This window comes from Triturus cristatus, chromosome 12 (assembly GCF_964204655.1).
Source record: "Triturus cristatus chromosome 12, aTriCri1.1, whole genome shotgun sequence".
NCBI lineage: Eukaryota > Metazoa > Chordata > Amphibia > Caudata > Salamandridae > Triturus > Triturus cristatus.
This window is the reverse complement of record NC_140595.1, coordinates 311,877,024-311,892,970: the sequence shown is the minus strand read 5'-3', so window position 1 is coordinate 311,892,970 and position 15,947 is coordinate 311,877,024. Positions and strand designations below refer to the sequence as shown.

Genomic DNA, 15,947 nt, shown 5'->3' with positions numbered 1-15,947 from the left:
GTGATGGACTTACTACTGTTATTTTTGTTTATTAGTAACTTACACTCAGAGTTAGTGAATACTGAAAAGTAGTAAACACACTCGAAAGTGTAAACGTACTCAAAAGTGTAAGATAGCGTTTGTGAATTAGGCCTCCAGCGTTCTAGAATAAGTGATGGATGAGTCCAACGGCAATGACCAGCGCAAATTAACTACTGCCTCTGTACCTCCCAAGTCTATTGTGCATTGCCCTATCTCCGTTTCCTCTACACCAGACACTTTGCTTATAGTTTGGCAAGGATTCAACATTTTCTTTCAGCCACCTCTTCACATTTTGTTTAACCACTCACCTCTCCAACAGCAACAATGCACAATTTCGTTTTGAGATAAACTCCCATTTCACTGGGAGTAAATTGCAAAATTATGCTACCCGCTGCATTTGTATTTTGAGAGTTGTTCTGGGCCCTAAAACACTTTGCATTACTATTAGACTTTTGTATAATTAATTACTAAGGTGACTTTGAGACTTTTTAGTGAAAGATTCCTATTGCATTTCTAAGTGGTACATTATGCATTATAACTACATTTGTTGGCTACTCTTTTTATATTTTTCTGATAAAAAGTTTTTAGAAGTTTGCAGCTTTCAGAAAATGCAAATGGGAATGAAACACATGTTGTCTACTTCTTTTTAAACATATTCCGTACTTTAGAAATAAACAAATAAATGAACATCAAAAATGTATATATAGACATTTAGGGATATGCAGCTGATGGCAATATTACATAGACTAAATTAGATCTTGACGAGTGGCCAACCAGGTGAGCAGTAGCTATGGCCCCTGCACAACTGACAGAGGACCGCCCACCATATTTAGAGATCCCTGTCAGAATGGTAGAGATCTATAAACCTTCACAGGAACCATCGTTGAGGTGATTGCCATAAAGGCTGGGGAGTGTGAAAGCAGACACTAGTTTGTTGTGTATGTTGTTCAACTTTTAGTCCTTCAAGAATAAACTCCCAAGCAGAAGTTTGTTCTTGAGAAACAAAATATCAGTGACCCTGGCACACATGGCTGTCCTGGGCAGGGAAATCTACTGGTGTTCACCTCAATTATATGTGGGATTGGTGACAGTATCCGTGACTTGACAGTTGTGTGGTGGATGGGCCGCCAGGCCAGATGTATCTGACAGCAGTACCAGCTGAGGTGCCACCACCGTAAACACTACACTTTACTCTGCCAAACTCTAGTTGTAGCCCACAGTCTTAAGTAGCCCAATTGTTTTGGTCTTGAAATACAGCCAGAAGCAAGAGCATGTTCACATTGTTTGCAATCACTGTACAGTAAAATTGCTTTCCACAATATTCTTTACCATTTGATACATGCTGATTGGTATATCCATTCCTTTCCCAGCATTAGTGATCACCTCCTAGTTCTTGTCTTTTATTTATATAGCTTGCAAATGTACATAAGTGCCTTTTGGATTGGTGTCAAGGGTATGACATTACTTTTTAATCTAACACATGGTTCATGTAAATCTCTTGAGAAATAATTTTATTTGATGTGCTGCTGTGGAAGCTACACTGGTCGCAAAACCCTGTTCTTTCACTGCTGTTTGTGGATTTTGGTTGGAATGCAACCACAACCATAAATCGGCAGTGCTTCCACCCTGCTAACTTGAAGTTCAACTTCACCCACTCTATTCATAGGCGAGGAACCACAAATGGTACAGCCTCAACTGACTCCAGTATTAGAAATACTTGACCTGACGGATATCCTGCAAAAGGTCATCAGCTCACAGTGGTGGGAATTAGGCATGGGAGTGATATTCTGCTCCGCTTCCGAGTTTGCTGAGTTTTTCCCACTCAGCGCTAAGCGTAGTGCATGGAGTTCCAAAAAACTCTGCAGAGCGGAGTTTTTTCCTCACTCGCGCTTGCCAAACTGAAGTTGGCAAGCGAGGAAAGTCCTACTCTACACCACCTCCCGGCGATATCTCAATGCGGGCCATCACAGATAGTCGCTACCGCTCGTGTTGAGAAACCTTCTGTTCACGTTGAGGAAGCTGCCGCTCGATTAGAACATTTCCTCGAGTTCGCAGAAAGAAGTAGCACCCTATTCCGCTGCACGTTGTGCCGTTCGCTGTGATTTTACAGTGAGGGACAAACACCCTGTGCTAAAAATCACTGCGAACGGCACAACGTAAAAGACTCCACCACTTGCGGAACTCTGCGTAGTACAAAGGAGTTTTTTGTGGGACTCCGCAAACTTTGCCCAGGCCTAGTGAGAATAGGAAGACAGTCAGCAGGCCATCACAAGACCGTCACCATGCTAGGCATGCTGAATCTGGGCAGGAAAAACATACTTGACTTCCAGGCGCAGATAGAAGACTCCCTGCACACAAAAGTCATTACTTTTTTCTTTCACTGAAACAAACGCCCACTTTGGAAATTAGTTTCACTAAAACAAAAAAATTTGGCTGAGTGGGGCCAAGGAAACATGGCGCCTGCTTACTCTGCGTTCTGTCCCTTTATCGCACTTTCTGATGCAGAGAAGTCAGTGACATGTACGCTAGGAAGAGATCTCAAAATATGGCAGGTGGTCCCAGCCAAGGGAGGGGAGACCAAGCTCTCTGCTGACTTTGCAGACTGGCGGGACGCCCGCCAGTGTTCAAATTCTCCCAATATTATTTTGTGAATTTTGCATCTCTCAGATTACTTTTTCACATATATTTTTCAGGTGTGCAGGAGTCAGCTAAGCATGAGAACCTCGCAGCTGCTAATCTAGAAGGCTGCTTTGTGGCGGGAAAAGATGTAGTTAGTCCAAAGTTCTTGGCATAGAGCAGTTTTTTAGATGCTTCGCACTGAAGAGGCCTCCAACGGATTAGTATTATGAAACTAGTTCTTATAAACGCACGAGTAAGTAAAAAATATTTCACACATTTTATTTAGACCTTCAGCTGTCATGAAGCTATATAAAGATATACGTTTCTTTAAAGATTAAGTACATAGAAATTTAAAATCAAAATAAAATGTCTGAGGCTTCTGGATTACCAATATCACCCAGCATGCAATCATTTCATAATCATTTCAAATGCAGGAGTCCTGGTCTTTGTTGGTTTACGCCGTGGACTTCAATGGAATTGTATCTGAAACATTTTGTTTCTTGTCTTTCTTGGAGAGGGATAGGCGTCCTAATATGATGAGCAGAAAGAAGCCTTAAAAAAGAAAATACAAAAATTACAATGGATTTCGCTGTGTCAGAGGTCTATTCATAACATTCACTATAATGTGATAAAATAATAGAATATTTGATGCACATGACACTGTATATTGTTCCAGTTCACAAATGGTTTTCCACATTCAAGTGGAAACTTCAATTATAATAGTTAATTCTACAATTTGATTGACAGAAAGAGGATTTATGGATTGTTAGAATATTAAATTTTGTTTACAATAGGGGAACATCAGTCAATTGCTCACTGCTGAAAGTGTAGGATTAGGTGTGGGCTTTAGGGGACTGGGATCTGTAAAATACAAACATTTTAGATGTAGTCTTCCTTTTTAAAGGTGTGTGTAAACAAATACTCCTGCTAAAGGCCTCTCCTTCGCCGAGGTGAAAAATCAACACCTCCCTATTTCATCAGGGTATATGTGGAGATATTTCTTCGCGGAGAAAATAAATTTCCTTCCGCTAGATGTGTAATTGACATTTTCGAGTGCAGGTTTTCAATTGAAATACTCCTTGAAATCTTTAACTGTTGAAGGATTTCAGGCGTACTCCTGCGATTGTTTATGATCCTACAAAATGTGGGAAATGTATTCTAAAGTGTACAAAAAATGATGGATGGAATGTTTGAATTGATGATTACCCTAGGCTCATCCCAATCCATTGTTATTTGCACACCATGTCAGTTCAGGCTGAACAGTTCCCTTTGGGGCAGGGTCAAGATTGATCCGCATATAACTGGGTCCAAACTGAGGTGGCATGGTGTGCAAAATACCGATGGACTGGGATGCTGCCCGAGTAATTACCAGGGGCTGAGATTATTACAAATATTCCATCCATCACTTTTTGTATACTTTAGTATGTCGGCCTAAGTGGGACGGGTAAGCCTAGATGTGGGTCCCGTGCACAGTGTAATTGGAAACAAACAGGACCAGACTGGGAACACAAATCAGCTCTGACAAATTTATCGGACGGGGTGGGGAGGGAGGTTGGGGGTGTGTGGAAGTGTTAAGCACTGCTGCTTAACTAAAGCGGCCCCCAGCACTGCTGCTTTTGTTACTGGGGTCCGTTTCCATTGGAGCAGGATAAAGACTGATTTGCATACAGCTGGGTCCAAACTCAGATGGCATGGTGTGCAAAATTGTGATGGACTGGGATTCAGCCCTGAGTAATTAATTACCAGTGGTTGAGATTAATTCAGGCCTACCCATCACTTCTGTATATCGAACCAAGAGGAGGAAACCCACACGAGAATATATATCACTTTTGTAAAGCCCTGCTTCTAAATATGTCCCTGGAACCATTTTAATATGATGGTGGCTCCAGGAAATAGCAGTTTGAAGACAGAGCAGGATCAATATCATAGAAGATTCATTGATCCAGGACACTTCACAGTTTTTGAAAGTACGGGAGAAGCAAAAACGCTTGCATCTCAGAGCTATGATTACATGTAATGAAATATTAGGAATGTGAAGAGGATTTAATTATTTTTTTTGCATAATGCTTTGCTGAGGCAGAGTCATGATTTTGACCATTTCTGGGTAACTCTGACTTGATACCCTAATTGGCTAAGCAGTTCTGCATCTGGGATATTTCCAAAATGGGCTCTTTTAATTCATTGAGGCATGAAACACTCACAATCTGAAGAGATGACTCTAACATTGTTTTAGTCTGGGAGGCGGAATCTCAAACATTCCAGTCTAGTGTCTCTGACTCAAAGACACTCTTAGTTAAAAGTGTTATTACTCTGAGGCCCTTTGTGTCCAAAGTGTTCCGATATGCTTATACTACGAGAAATATCTAGTCAAAAGGGCTGTAATTATGAGATCCTCCTAGTGTGAGGGATTCACTCATGCTGTCAGTCTCTGGTGCTAATATTCAGACATCTTTCTGGTCTGTAGGACGTCTGATGTAGGAAGGAGGTCACAAGCACCAGTGCAAGCAAGTAAAATGGACCTCCCTGTCACTGGAATCGGTAATAAAAGACATCTGTAATTGAGGAACACTGGATTCCTCTCATCCCTGTGTCCCAGTGCCGCAGCGCCTGCTGCGCTATTGATAGCTAAGCACATGTGTGGAGCCCTAGCTCTCCTAGGTTGAATGTTCTAACCCAGTGCCATAACAAACTTGAGGGGGCCCCCCTGCATAATAGCTTCGGGGTCCCTGCACTGCGAGGGCCTTTGTTACGCCACTGTTCTAACCCTCAGACATTCATAATTTCAAGGTTACAGACTCTGAAACCTTTTTATCTTGTACAGCTATGACCTAACCTCCCTCAGAGTATTAACAGCAGTCTCCAAAGTAGGTTTGTTCTCTAAGGGCCTCTGATTTAAAGATGTTTCTACTTTGAGGGACAGTCGCTCTGACACACTTATCATCTGAGGAGAGATGGCACTGGGATTCTTCTCTTCTGAACGACTGTGACCTTGACAATGTTCTGGGCTAGGTTCTCCCTGCCTAAGGGGCAGTGGAAAGGGGGAGGAAAGCAGATTGATAGGAGAAAACACAAAATTTGGTAAAATAACCAGTATTTTTAAGTGAGAGAAAGAGGGAGAGTGTTGGGGTTCTTACCGCGTTCGGGTTCTCTGCACAGAACCTGGAATGAAGGTTCCGTGGAGGGAACGTGGAGCGGTCGGGATTGGCAGTTGCTGCCGGGGAAGCTGACTGACTGGATCTGAATAAAGAAGCTCTTCTTCACCTACCCGCTATCTTCTTTTCATTGGCGACGGGCTGGTCCAGCTCTCAGTTCCCCTTCATCGGTTCTGTTCATCTGTTCAGCGATTCTGTTTTCTGCCTGCACTGCTGTTGCGACGACGAATTCGAAGAAATTGAACGTTGTCGAGCCAGAGAGTTGTCGGATTGGAAGTCTTCCTTTGCTGTTCTTCCTCAAGCGTTGATCTTCGGCGGTGAGAACATTTTGGGTTTTCCCCTCTTCCCCTGGCATTTCTTCGGCGCGTAGATCGGCGCGCGGCGTAAGCGCGAGCGTCACGCTCTGACGTTCCTTGCCTTGTTGTGTACGGTAACCTTGGTTACTCGGCGTTCAGAAGCATGCGCTTTTGACAAAGGCAGTGCGCAGAGTTCAATGTCAATCCCAATTGTGTTTTTCACGTAGCGAAGTATTGAGATGGCATATGGAACAATTCAGAAGGGATATTTTTAAACTAAAATCCTCAAGCTCTGTGGAATGTGCAGTTATCTTCTCGTGAAAGCAGTTTTGTTTGTGCAGGAAATGACAATACAGAGTTATGTGCACGTGTAATCATTCTTAAGCAGAATAGAACAACTTTGAAGTTTTATTAGAGTACTATATTTTTTTTTTATTTTTTTTTTTAAAGTGACATTGCAGCATAGTGTCAATTTTAGTGGCAGCAACTCACCCACGCAAGATTGACAATGGATAACATTGCTGCTCCACCTCCATTTTTACAGTTACCTGGTCCACCTCCTATGTTATGGCAACCATGGAAGGCCACTTTTGAAGCCTATTTGGAAGCAATCGATGGTGACACTTTCACATCCAAGAAAAAGAAGGCCTTGCTGATGTACAATGTAGGTGCTGAGGCAAGGTCAATTTTGCAAACCTTACCTCTGGAGTCGGTGTGGACGTGCACCAGCGGTGGTGAAGATGGGGATGCACTAATTGTCGATGAGTATGCTTCTTTGGTAAAAACTCTTGATAAAAGATTCAATCCCAAGCGCAATGTAGTTCTGGAACGGCACAAATATTTACAGCGTGCACAGATGCCTGGTGAATCCATCGACGACTTTGTTGCTGCTCTCAGAACTTTGGCTCTCAAATGTAACTACAGAGAATTTCGTGATGAAATAATTCGAGATCAGTTAATAGAGCGTACGTGCATCAAAAAAGTTCAACAGAAACTTCTATCCTCTGACGATCCTGATCTTGAGACTGCTCTTATCTTAGCAAAGAGTGTTGAACATTCTCAACTTTGCATGAAAGAGTTAAATACACCCGCATCTACATCCGAAACCACTTCTGCATCTGAAGTCAAGCTGGTCACTACAAAAGCTCCTGCTAAATCCGCCAAGAGTATTAATGTTAATGCTTCCCGGGCACCTTCCGTGTCCAATTTTCCGAAAACAAGAGTTGAACAACATCCTTCGTGTTATCGTTGTGGTAGCACCTCCCATCTAGGAAAGTTCAAGTTTTGTTATGCCATAAATCAGACTTGTTTCAAGTGCGGGAAGAAAGGACACTTAGCGCGGATGTGCAAGGCAACTGTACCACAGAGGGTGCCCCCTCGTACAGTGAGGGCCATAGAAGAGGACTGTGTGTATGAAGATGATGAACGCTACGAATTATTAATGTTATCTTCATCATCTACACAAGATGAAGGAGTTGTAGAAATAGCTTCTATCGGAGAGAGTCAAAGAAGGAAAAGTCCTGTGTGCGTTATAAATGTGAATGGGAACGGCACGAAGTTTCTTGCTGATTCCGGTTCCCCTTTTACTCTGATTAATGTCAGGGATTTTGAGAGTTTGGGTGATATTCCAGTAGTCCATTCCAGTATAAGAATTTTTGCGTATGGTGGTAAAAGGGTGGAGGTAATGGGCAAATTCAAGTGTAAGTTGGAATTCAAGGGCGAGTGCATTTTCAGTACTGTATTTATAGTGAAGGAAGGTGCGAATTTGTTAGGATGGCATGAACAAGGCGAGCTTGGAATCATCCTGGATCCAAATCATGCTGACATGGTGCTATCCAAACGGGAGGCTAGGCAATACTATGCTAGTCTTTCGGAAGTTCCTTTAGTACACACTGTCACGTCCGATGTGTGCGTTGAGAGTGATTGGATTAAAGGTTATCCTGAGGTTTTTAGTGGAAAATTGGGCAAACTCAAGGGATTTCAACACCGCATTGTTCTCAAAGATGGTGTAACGGCTGTGGCGCACAAAGTACGAAAAGTACCACTCAGTATGCGTGGAGAATTGAGGCTGGAATTAGAACGGTTGTGCGCATTGGGGGTGATTGAAGCGATTGAAGGGTCTGAATGGTTGTCACCCATTGTTTTAGCCCGCAAGGCCGACAAGTCCCTTAGGATGTGTGTGGACTTGCGCGATCTGAATGCGTGCATCTGGGTTGATCGACAACCTCTTCCCAACATCAATGAGATGTTGTCGACTTTGGAGGGTGCAAGGTATTTTACTTCTCTTGACATATCTTCTGCGTACCACCAAGTCGAATTGTGCAAGGACTCCAGACACCTTACGTCATTCGTGACTCCCGATGGAGCTTTCCGATATTTACGCATGCCGTTCGGGTTGGCATCAGCTTCCGCAGTGTTCCAACGTCTCATGGGAAACTTATTCAGGAACACTGTGGGGGTGGTGTTTTTCCAGGACGACATTCTTATTCACGGGAGGACCATACAGGAGCACGATGTCAGAGTTAAGCAGGTGTTGGACATAGTCAAATCTAGTGGCCTGACGTTAAGAAGGGACAAATGCAGATTTCTGCAAGATGGAGTAGATTACCTTGGTCACCATATCTCCGCTAAGGGTGTAGAACCAAAAATGAAGTTACTTGATGCCATTAAGGAGGCACCTGAACCCAAGAATAAAGACCAGCTACGTTCTTTTCTGGGGCTAGTTGAATATTATGCTAAGTTTGTACCCAATTTTTCAGACAGAACTGTATGTTTGCGCAGTCTTCTTAAGAAAAACGTGAAGTATACCTGGTCTGAGCAATGTGCATCTGATTTTAGGTTACTCAAGGAGGCTATAGTACAGGCACAGCCACTTAAACTTTTCGACATCAATGACAAATGCATTGTCACCACCGATGCCAGCAATGTGGGTCTAGGTGCTGTTTTAATGCAGAGGAGGTCGGACAATAAGGAAGAAATCATTGCTTTTGCGTCCAGAACACTTCGTGGTGCTGAAGGTACCTATTCTACCATTGAAAAGGAAGCGTTAGCGCTATGGTGGGGTGTACAGTACTTTCGTAATTTTCTGTGGGGTAACAATTTTGTTCTCAGAACTGACCATAAGCCTTTGGTAGACCTGTTTACCACCAAAGGTGGTGGTAGAGCTACGCCTCATATTGCCAAATGGCAGTACAGACTGAATGAGTTCAATTATTGCCTGGAGTATGTTGCTGGTGTGAAGAACTGTGTGGCTGACTGTTGTCTAGGCTGCCTCTTTCTGGAAGTGTTGGTGAACCTGCCAATGATTTTGTGGAAATGGTGTGTGCTGTTAGTACTGTTGCTGATACGGGAGCTGCTCTATCTGAAGGAGATTGGAGACTGGCCATTTCTGAAGATGTGGAGCTTTGCAGGGTAATTGATTTGGTAATTCAGGGTTGGCCCAACAGTACTGCTATTCCTGAGGAATTGATTCCTTACTCAAGAATTAGTGACGAGTTGTCTCTGGTTGATGGGATTTTGCGCAGCGGTGGGTTGCTGGTTGTTCCCTTGTCTTTACGGAAGAAAGTTTTAGACTTAGCCCATGAAGGTCATTTGGGTATTCGTGCGATGAAGCGGAGGGTGAGGGAGGATTTTTGGTGGCCGGGTGTTGATAGGTCCATCGAGCATTGTGTTAGGGATTGTGGTGCGTGTGTGCTGAGTGACAAATCTCAGGTAACTTGTCCTTCCTCCGTCAGTCCCATTGCAGTCAAGGAGACACCTTGGTTTAAATTGGCCTTTGATGTGGCTGGTCCATTCAGTGGTTTAGGGGTTTCTCCCAAATACGTGCTAGTTTTGATTGACTATATGTCCAAGTGGCCAGAGGTTAAATTTGTGGATGCTATCAACTCAGGTGTGATCATTAAATTTCTGATGGAGGTTTTCCTTCGGGAGGGATTTCCAGAAGAACTGGTGACAGATAATGGTGCGCAGTTGGTATCTGCTGAGATGCAAAGTTTTCTGAGCAGGCATGGCATCAAACACACACTTACCTCTCTTTACCATCCACGTAGCAATGGGTTGGTTGAGCGTTTTAATCGTGTCATCAAGGAACAGCTACAGTTGTCCTCCGTTAATGGTCTTGATTGGAAGGTTGTGATTTCAGATGTGTTGTGGGCAATGAGGACAACCCCACACTGTAGTACTGGAATGTCTCCATTTTCCTTGTTAAGGGGGAGAGTTGCGGGTTCAAAGCTTAACAAGGATTGGATGCTAAGGAAGGTAGTAGATCCACTGAGGTTGGGTGCGGTGGCGGATGTTAGAGCTGCCACTCAAGCCAAGTATGGTTCTAATTGTCCTAAGCAGTCTTCTGTGCGTGAAGGGGATTGGGTAAGGATTAAGAAACCTGTTTTTGTTCGTAAAGGCTTCTCTCGGTTTTCTGCTCCTGTTAAGGTCAGTAAGGTGAGAGATCATGTGGTTGTTCTGGATAATGGCAAGGTCTGGAACAAGTCTGCTGTTTCTGTGGTACCTATGTCCAAAGTGGAGTTTGTGAGAGCCAAATTTGGTGCTGATACTCGGGGTACAATTTTACCTTCCAGCATCGATACGCATGGCGGTCGCTCTTCAGAGAGCAACCGTGCTCCTCAACAGAGTCCTTTGAGAACTAGGTTTCTTCCTGCCAGGGCCAGGTCATCTCCTGTTAAATTACAGGATTATGTTAGATTTTGACTTTCTGTATTTGGTGATTTTTGCGTTTACATGTGAGTTTACATTTGTTTTTATGTAATGTGGGGTTTGTGTTTTTTGTGAAGGAAGGGGGGTGTGTTGGGGTACTTACCGCGTTCGGGTTCTCTGCACGGAACCTGGAATGAAGGTTCCGTGGAGGGAACGTGGAGCGGTCGGGATTGGCAGTTGCTGCCGGGGAAGCTGACTGACTGGATCTGAATAAAGAAGCTCTTCTTCACCTACCCGCTATCTTCTTTTCAGAGAGAGAAAGAGTTTTTGTCTGTGTGTATGTATATATTCCTGGTTAAATCTGACAGACATCTCGCCATACCCGACTGGAAGCACCTGTACCCAACTATTGATCAGAAAGTAAATTTCTTATGGGGTCTAACACCGCAAACACCCCCCTTGAAGCTATGCCCCTTCTGGCAACCACACATACGGATCTGCATGCTGTGTGAATAAAGAGGACGATGTGGCTTAAAAAATGAGCGTTTTAATAGCCTTTCTAAATTTCAAGAGTGAACATGCCTCACCCAAGGGTACAGGCAGAGTCAAGCCAAATCAATTTGTTATGCGTGATTATTAAAAACCATTGCAAAAACAAAGCATATAAAATACGTAATAGAACAGATTAAAAATTGTTAAAAAGCCCTTATTTTTATTTATAATTAGAGAAGGTGTGATTAAGAGGTCCCGCCGGAGAATATCTCTTGATTCATTTGCTTCTTGTTATCAGCTGTACTTGTTGGTGTGTGCAAGGGTAAAGGGAGAGGATGTCAGAGCTCTGTCATTCTAAAGGCCGATGAATGTCCCCAGCCCTAGCTCTTTCAACTATGGTGCTGTGATATGTCTTTTGATTTCAGGTTGCAAAGTTCCAGTGGCGACCACAGTTTTAGTTTGTGTTTAATGTACAGAGGAGCATTTTCATAAATGGGCATGTGTGCAGGAGACACGAGCTTCATTTGAATGCATGCTTGAATTGTCAGCCAAAGGAGTAGGATTCAATCAATAATCAATCAATCAATCAACTATTGTTAATTCTGAGAATTAATTCCATAAAACAACTCTCTGTGTTAGGGGTACATTTGATGAAACCATGCTCACTATTTCCATAATTCAAATTATATATATTTTTTATAAATCATCACAAATTCATAACATAAAATACAATCCATAACGTGGAGTATTCTGCTATATTAAAAGTGAATTATCATCAAATCCATTTTTACATTACCATCTTTCGATGGTTCAAGGATTTGCATTTATATTTTGCAGTGGATAACTGGACCTTAATAATATCTGCCTCTGTTTTGCAGAATATCAAAGCCTCTTGGCAAGTGTTTTCCCTCATTATAGAAATGTTGCCTTAAGCAATAATTCCGCAACACGTTTTTTAGGAGGGCAAAATAGTGAGAAATGTTTCTCATCCTCAACTCCCGTTGTGTGCCTGGCGTCTGTGCCCAAAATTCGTTTGAAAAGAAAAGGTGGTAGCTCATTATCCTATTTGGCGGCTAAGTCTTGGAACTCTTTCCTTTGGAGCTCCGCAACCTTCAAAACCCCGCTTTGTTTAGAAAACAACTTAAAACCTTTCTATTTCACTAGCCTATTCTTCTTCTTCCTTTCTGTTCTTTTTTGCTGGTCGCGCCGGGACACTCTTCTGAGTAGCCGTGCGCGTTATAAATCACCAATAACATAACATAACAGTGCAGTTGCACCGCGGAGTGCTCTCTTGTACCCACTGTTGGATCTGCTGTAGTGGGTGAGGGCGCAAGGCCACTCAGTGACTTTTGAAATGAAGGAGGCACAGGCTCGGTATGGTTAAACACTGGCTAAGGAACCACCATGTCTAGTCCTGGCCATCCTTATTGCTTTTGGCCATGACGTCACAGCCGGGCCCGCCCAATGCCAATTCAGGGGTCCATCTTTTGAACACCCCTACACAGCCTTTCGACATGGGTGGCCCCAAACATAACACCCACTTGGAAGAGTCTAAACATGACAGTACAGCCCCCAGTCTAAATTAGACAAATGACTAACACTTGAATATGGACACCTTCTACACTAAACAGCCCCTCCCCCCCGCAAACCAGGCTTTGTCGATTGCGATATATGTCTCTTGCTCTTACTGCTGAATTTAGAATAACTTGACGGTTCTGATTTTGTTTTTCATAGTAACTATCGAATGGGAGCATAGTATTCTGGTTTAAAGAGCCCCATGGCTCTTGTATGCAATGTTCACTGGAGTTTTGGTAGGAACGACTAAACTCATATTCATAGTTGTATATAACCACGCCACGTTACAGAGGGATAGGGCGTTCACTCTGTCCTCGCCCCATGCACTCAGTACCACAGAGATCAAAGTCTAAAAAGACTACTAACTGGCACTGTGCAAGGGGCATGAAGAGAGCTTAGAGGATTACCCAACTCGTTTTGACTTATAGAGAGACGTGGCGTGGGGCGGAGAAGAAATTCAGGCCCAGATTTTCGAATATTTTGCACCAAGGTTGTGCCAATTTTTGACGCAGCCACAATGCAAGATGTATTTCAGGATTACCAAAGCAGTGCAAATCCAATTTATGTGACTTTGCATAGCTTTGTGACAAAAACAGTAACGCAGATCAGCGCATAGTGATTCCTTCTGTTACTTTGCTTTGGGAAGGAGTTACATGGGTGGAGCATGGGTGTTCGCATGTATCCACCAATGTATTTTGACGTACACTCTGATTTGCTACAGTCTGTAAGCTTGGGTTTTGGGCAAAATGGTGAACAACCTTGAAGCTGGCGTAACAAGGAGAAATATTTGTATTTTTCCTCGTTATTCCTCTTTGCGTGTATGCTGCATTCTGCAGCCAGCACACATACAAAGAAGAATAAGCCTCTAAGAACAGTTTTTGTGAAGGAAGGTATCCCTTCCTGAGAACAAAACTATTCTAACCACAATACAGACGCCCATGCATCGTTGCGCAAGGAAGCCTGCGTAGGTGCTAGGCAGCCACAAGTGGGCTAGCCCAAGGAGAGATTAGAAGTGCACCATATCTTCATAAATATGATGCAAATCTGCAATCTTGCTTTCATGCAATGCAGTGCAGCAAGTTCCCTTGAATCGTTGTGTGAATGTTTAGTAAATTTGGGCTTCAGATATTATGTGTGAAAACCCTGGAGAGATTGACGTTGCGGACAGCAAAAAAAAAAAGCAACAGCTACTATAATTGTCAAGAAAAGTAACAATTGAGAGATTTCAGAGAAAGCCTATGAGGCAGTAAGGTTTCTAGGGGCTTCAATGGCTAGGGAATACAAAGAAACTAAAGTTCCTGTAAATTTATAAGATTCTCTTGCAGTCCTAATTGCCATGTTTGCATATAAACTCTACTGGGACTCTCGAATTTATAGCAAGACATTAGTTGTATCATTTTCAAAAGATCAATGTTTTATTTTTTGCCTTTCAATAGCAAATACACAGGGAAATAGAATCAGATTTAATAAACCTATTAGTGTTTTTAGATTTAATGTTTCTTTTTGCTGTCCCCCGTTCAAACCCAGAATTCTTAATGGAAGCATTAATGTGGTAGATTTAAATAGCCGGTAGATTAATGTTTTGCAATCACATCCCTCCAATCTTTTCTCATTTCCTCTCACTTTCTCTCAGCCTCACAGCAAATTAACCAGTGCTGCTATTTTCCTTTTAAAAGGTGATTACAAGCTGTCTTTCTTCGTTTTTCATGGTCTCTACCACGTAGGTGTACTATAATTGATTTAATGAACGCTTTGGGATTACTCCTACCTCTTCATTTCTAGCCTCAAATTATGAATCTGTCTGTCACAGATTTAAAATTGTTTTTTAATTAACTGCCACATTTTTAGAGTTAGCATCTGGTCTCTGCTGTGTGAGCATGTTCCTAAATGTTTTGTATACCTAAGTTGAGGTTAAGTGCACACAAAGTTCTTAAATCGTAGGTGGGCATAAAATGGAAACACTGCCGAAAATACCAAACCCAGATGCATAGAATCGAGATTTGTCGAATGTTATGATTGTGCTGGAAAATATGCTTGAAAACTGAGATTAAGGGCCTCATTGTGAGTCTGGTGGTCATTACGATTCTGGTGGTCCACAGACCGCCAGATTCTCATGGGAACGGTGATGGCTGTCTTACGACCGCCCTATGATGACCAGGGCGGTCGGGCTGACCTGAGACCACCGCAACCGCCAGGGATCAGAGATGCCTGGTGGTGGTGCGGTGGTCTTTTGGCCGCAGTATGCTTGGTGGGACCACAAACTGTTAGAGCCTCCATCCATAATTGTCAACTAGCCCATATCACATACGTGACTTTCATTCAGTCCTATGTTTCGCAAAGCATCAAGCATGCTAGGATATGTAGGGTTGTCCTTAAAATGGTAAACATAATTCCTGCTGGCTGAAAAGGAAAACCAGCACTGACTGAAGGCCACCCTTATTAAAACGGACCAATTGACATCAATGCTTCAGTGAAACCAAGGCTAAAGAGATCTCTACATTAGCTTGTAGTTTACATTTTGAAATGATGTATAACTCATTAGAGTAGACAAAAAGGGTTAATGTGGCATATTAGATGGGGAACTGGCTTCTCTCCTTGAAAAGCGACAAAGGGACAATAGCACATATGGTCTGCAACTATGATAAAAACAATTTTTTGTAGCTGAAAAACCAATTACTCTATCATTAAAATATGCATAACATACCAATAGCTCCAAGGGTGCCCACAGTGATGCCAACTGCAGAGAAGACTGTCGGCATACCCGCCATCTCCTCAACCTCTATCATGCAATATCCTATATTATTGCATACGCATACTGTCACTGGAAGGAAACAAAAATAATGAGAGTTGAGCTACACACGTATCTAGGTGTTTCTCTATCGAGACAAGCACAAATAATTCTATTTCAATTTATTTCAACAATGATGTGCCACAATTGGTAAAATATCTTATGAGAGGCATCTCAAGCAAAGTGCCAAAATTCAGGCATAAAAAGTTGTTTTTGAAATCTTGGTGTGCTTCCCTGATATTCATTACACAAGGCCAGACTCCTCATTTTAACATCATGAAGACATTGACTAAATCCGCACCACAGGTATAGGGACCAGAGGAACATGTTACAGTTTGCCTGAGAAGAGAGTGG

At 42.7% G+C, this 15,947-nt stretch overlaps 1 protein-coding gene across 1 annotated transcript in view; it reads right to left on the bottom strand.

Annotated features, from left to right (window-relative positions):
* Positions 1 to 2,903: 2,903 nt before the first annotated feature.
* The window catches only part of CDH16 (cadherin 16), a 622,060-nt gene continuing 609,016 nt past the window's right edge, over positions 2,904 to 15,947 (bottom strand). Inside the window, exons 17-18 of the mRNA XM_085637354.1 lie at positions 15,510 to 15,626; positions 2,904 to 3,192 (exon numbers count right to left, since the gene is read on the bottom strand). Coding sequence (XP_085493480.1) covers positions 3,095 to 3,192; positions 15,510 to 15,626 — 215 coding nt within the window. The 3' untranslated portion in view covers positions 2,904 to 3,094. The remainder of the gene's footprint in view (positions 3,193 to 15,509; positions 15,627 to 15,947) is intronic.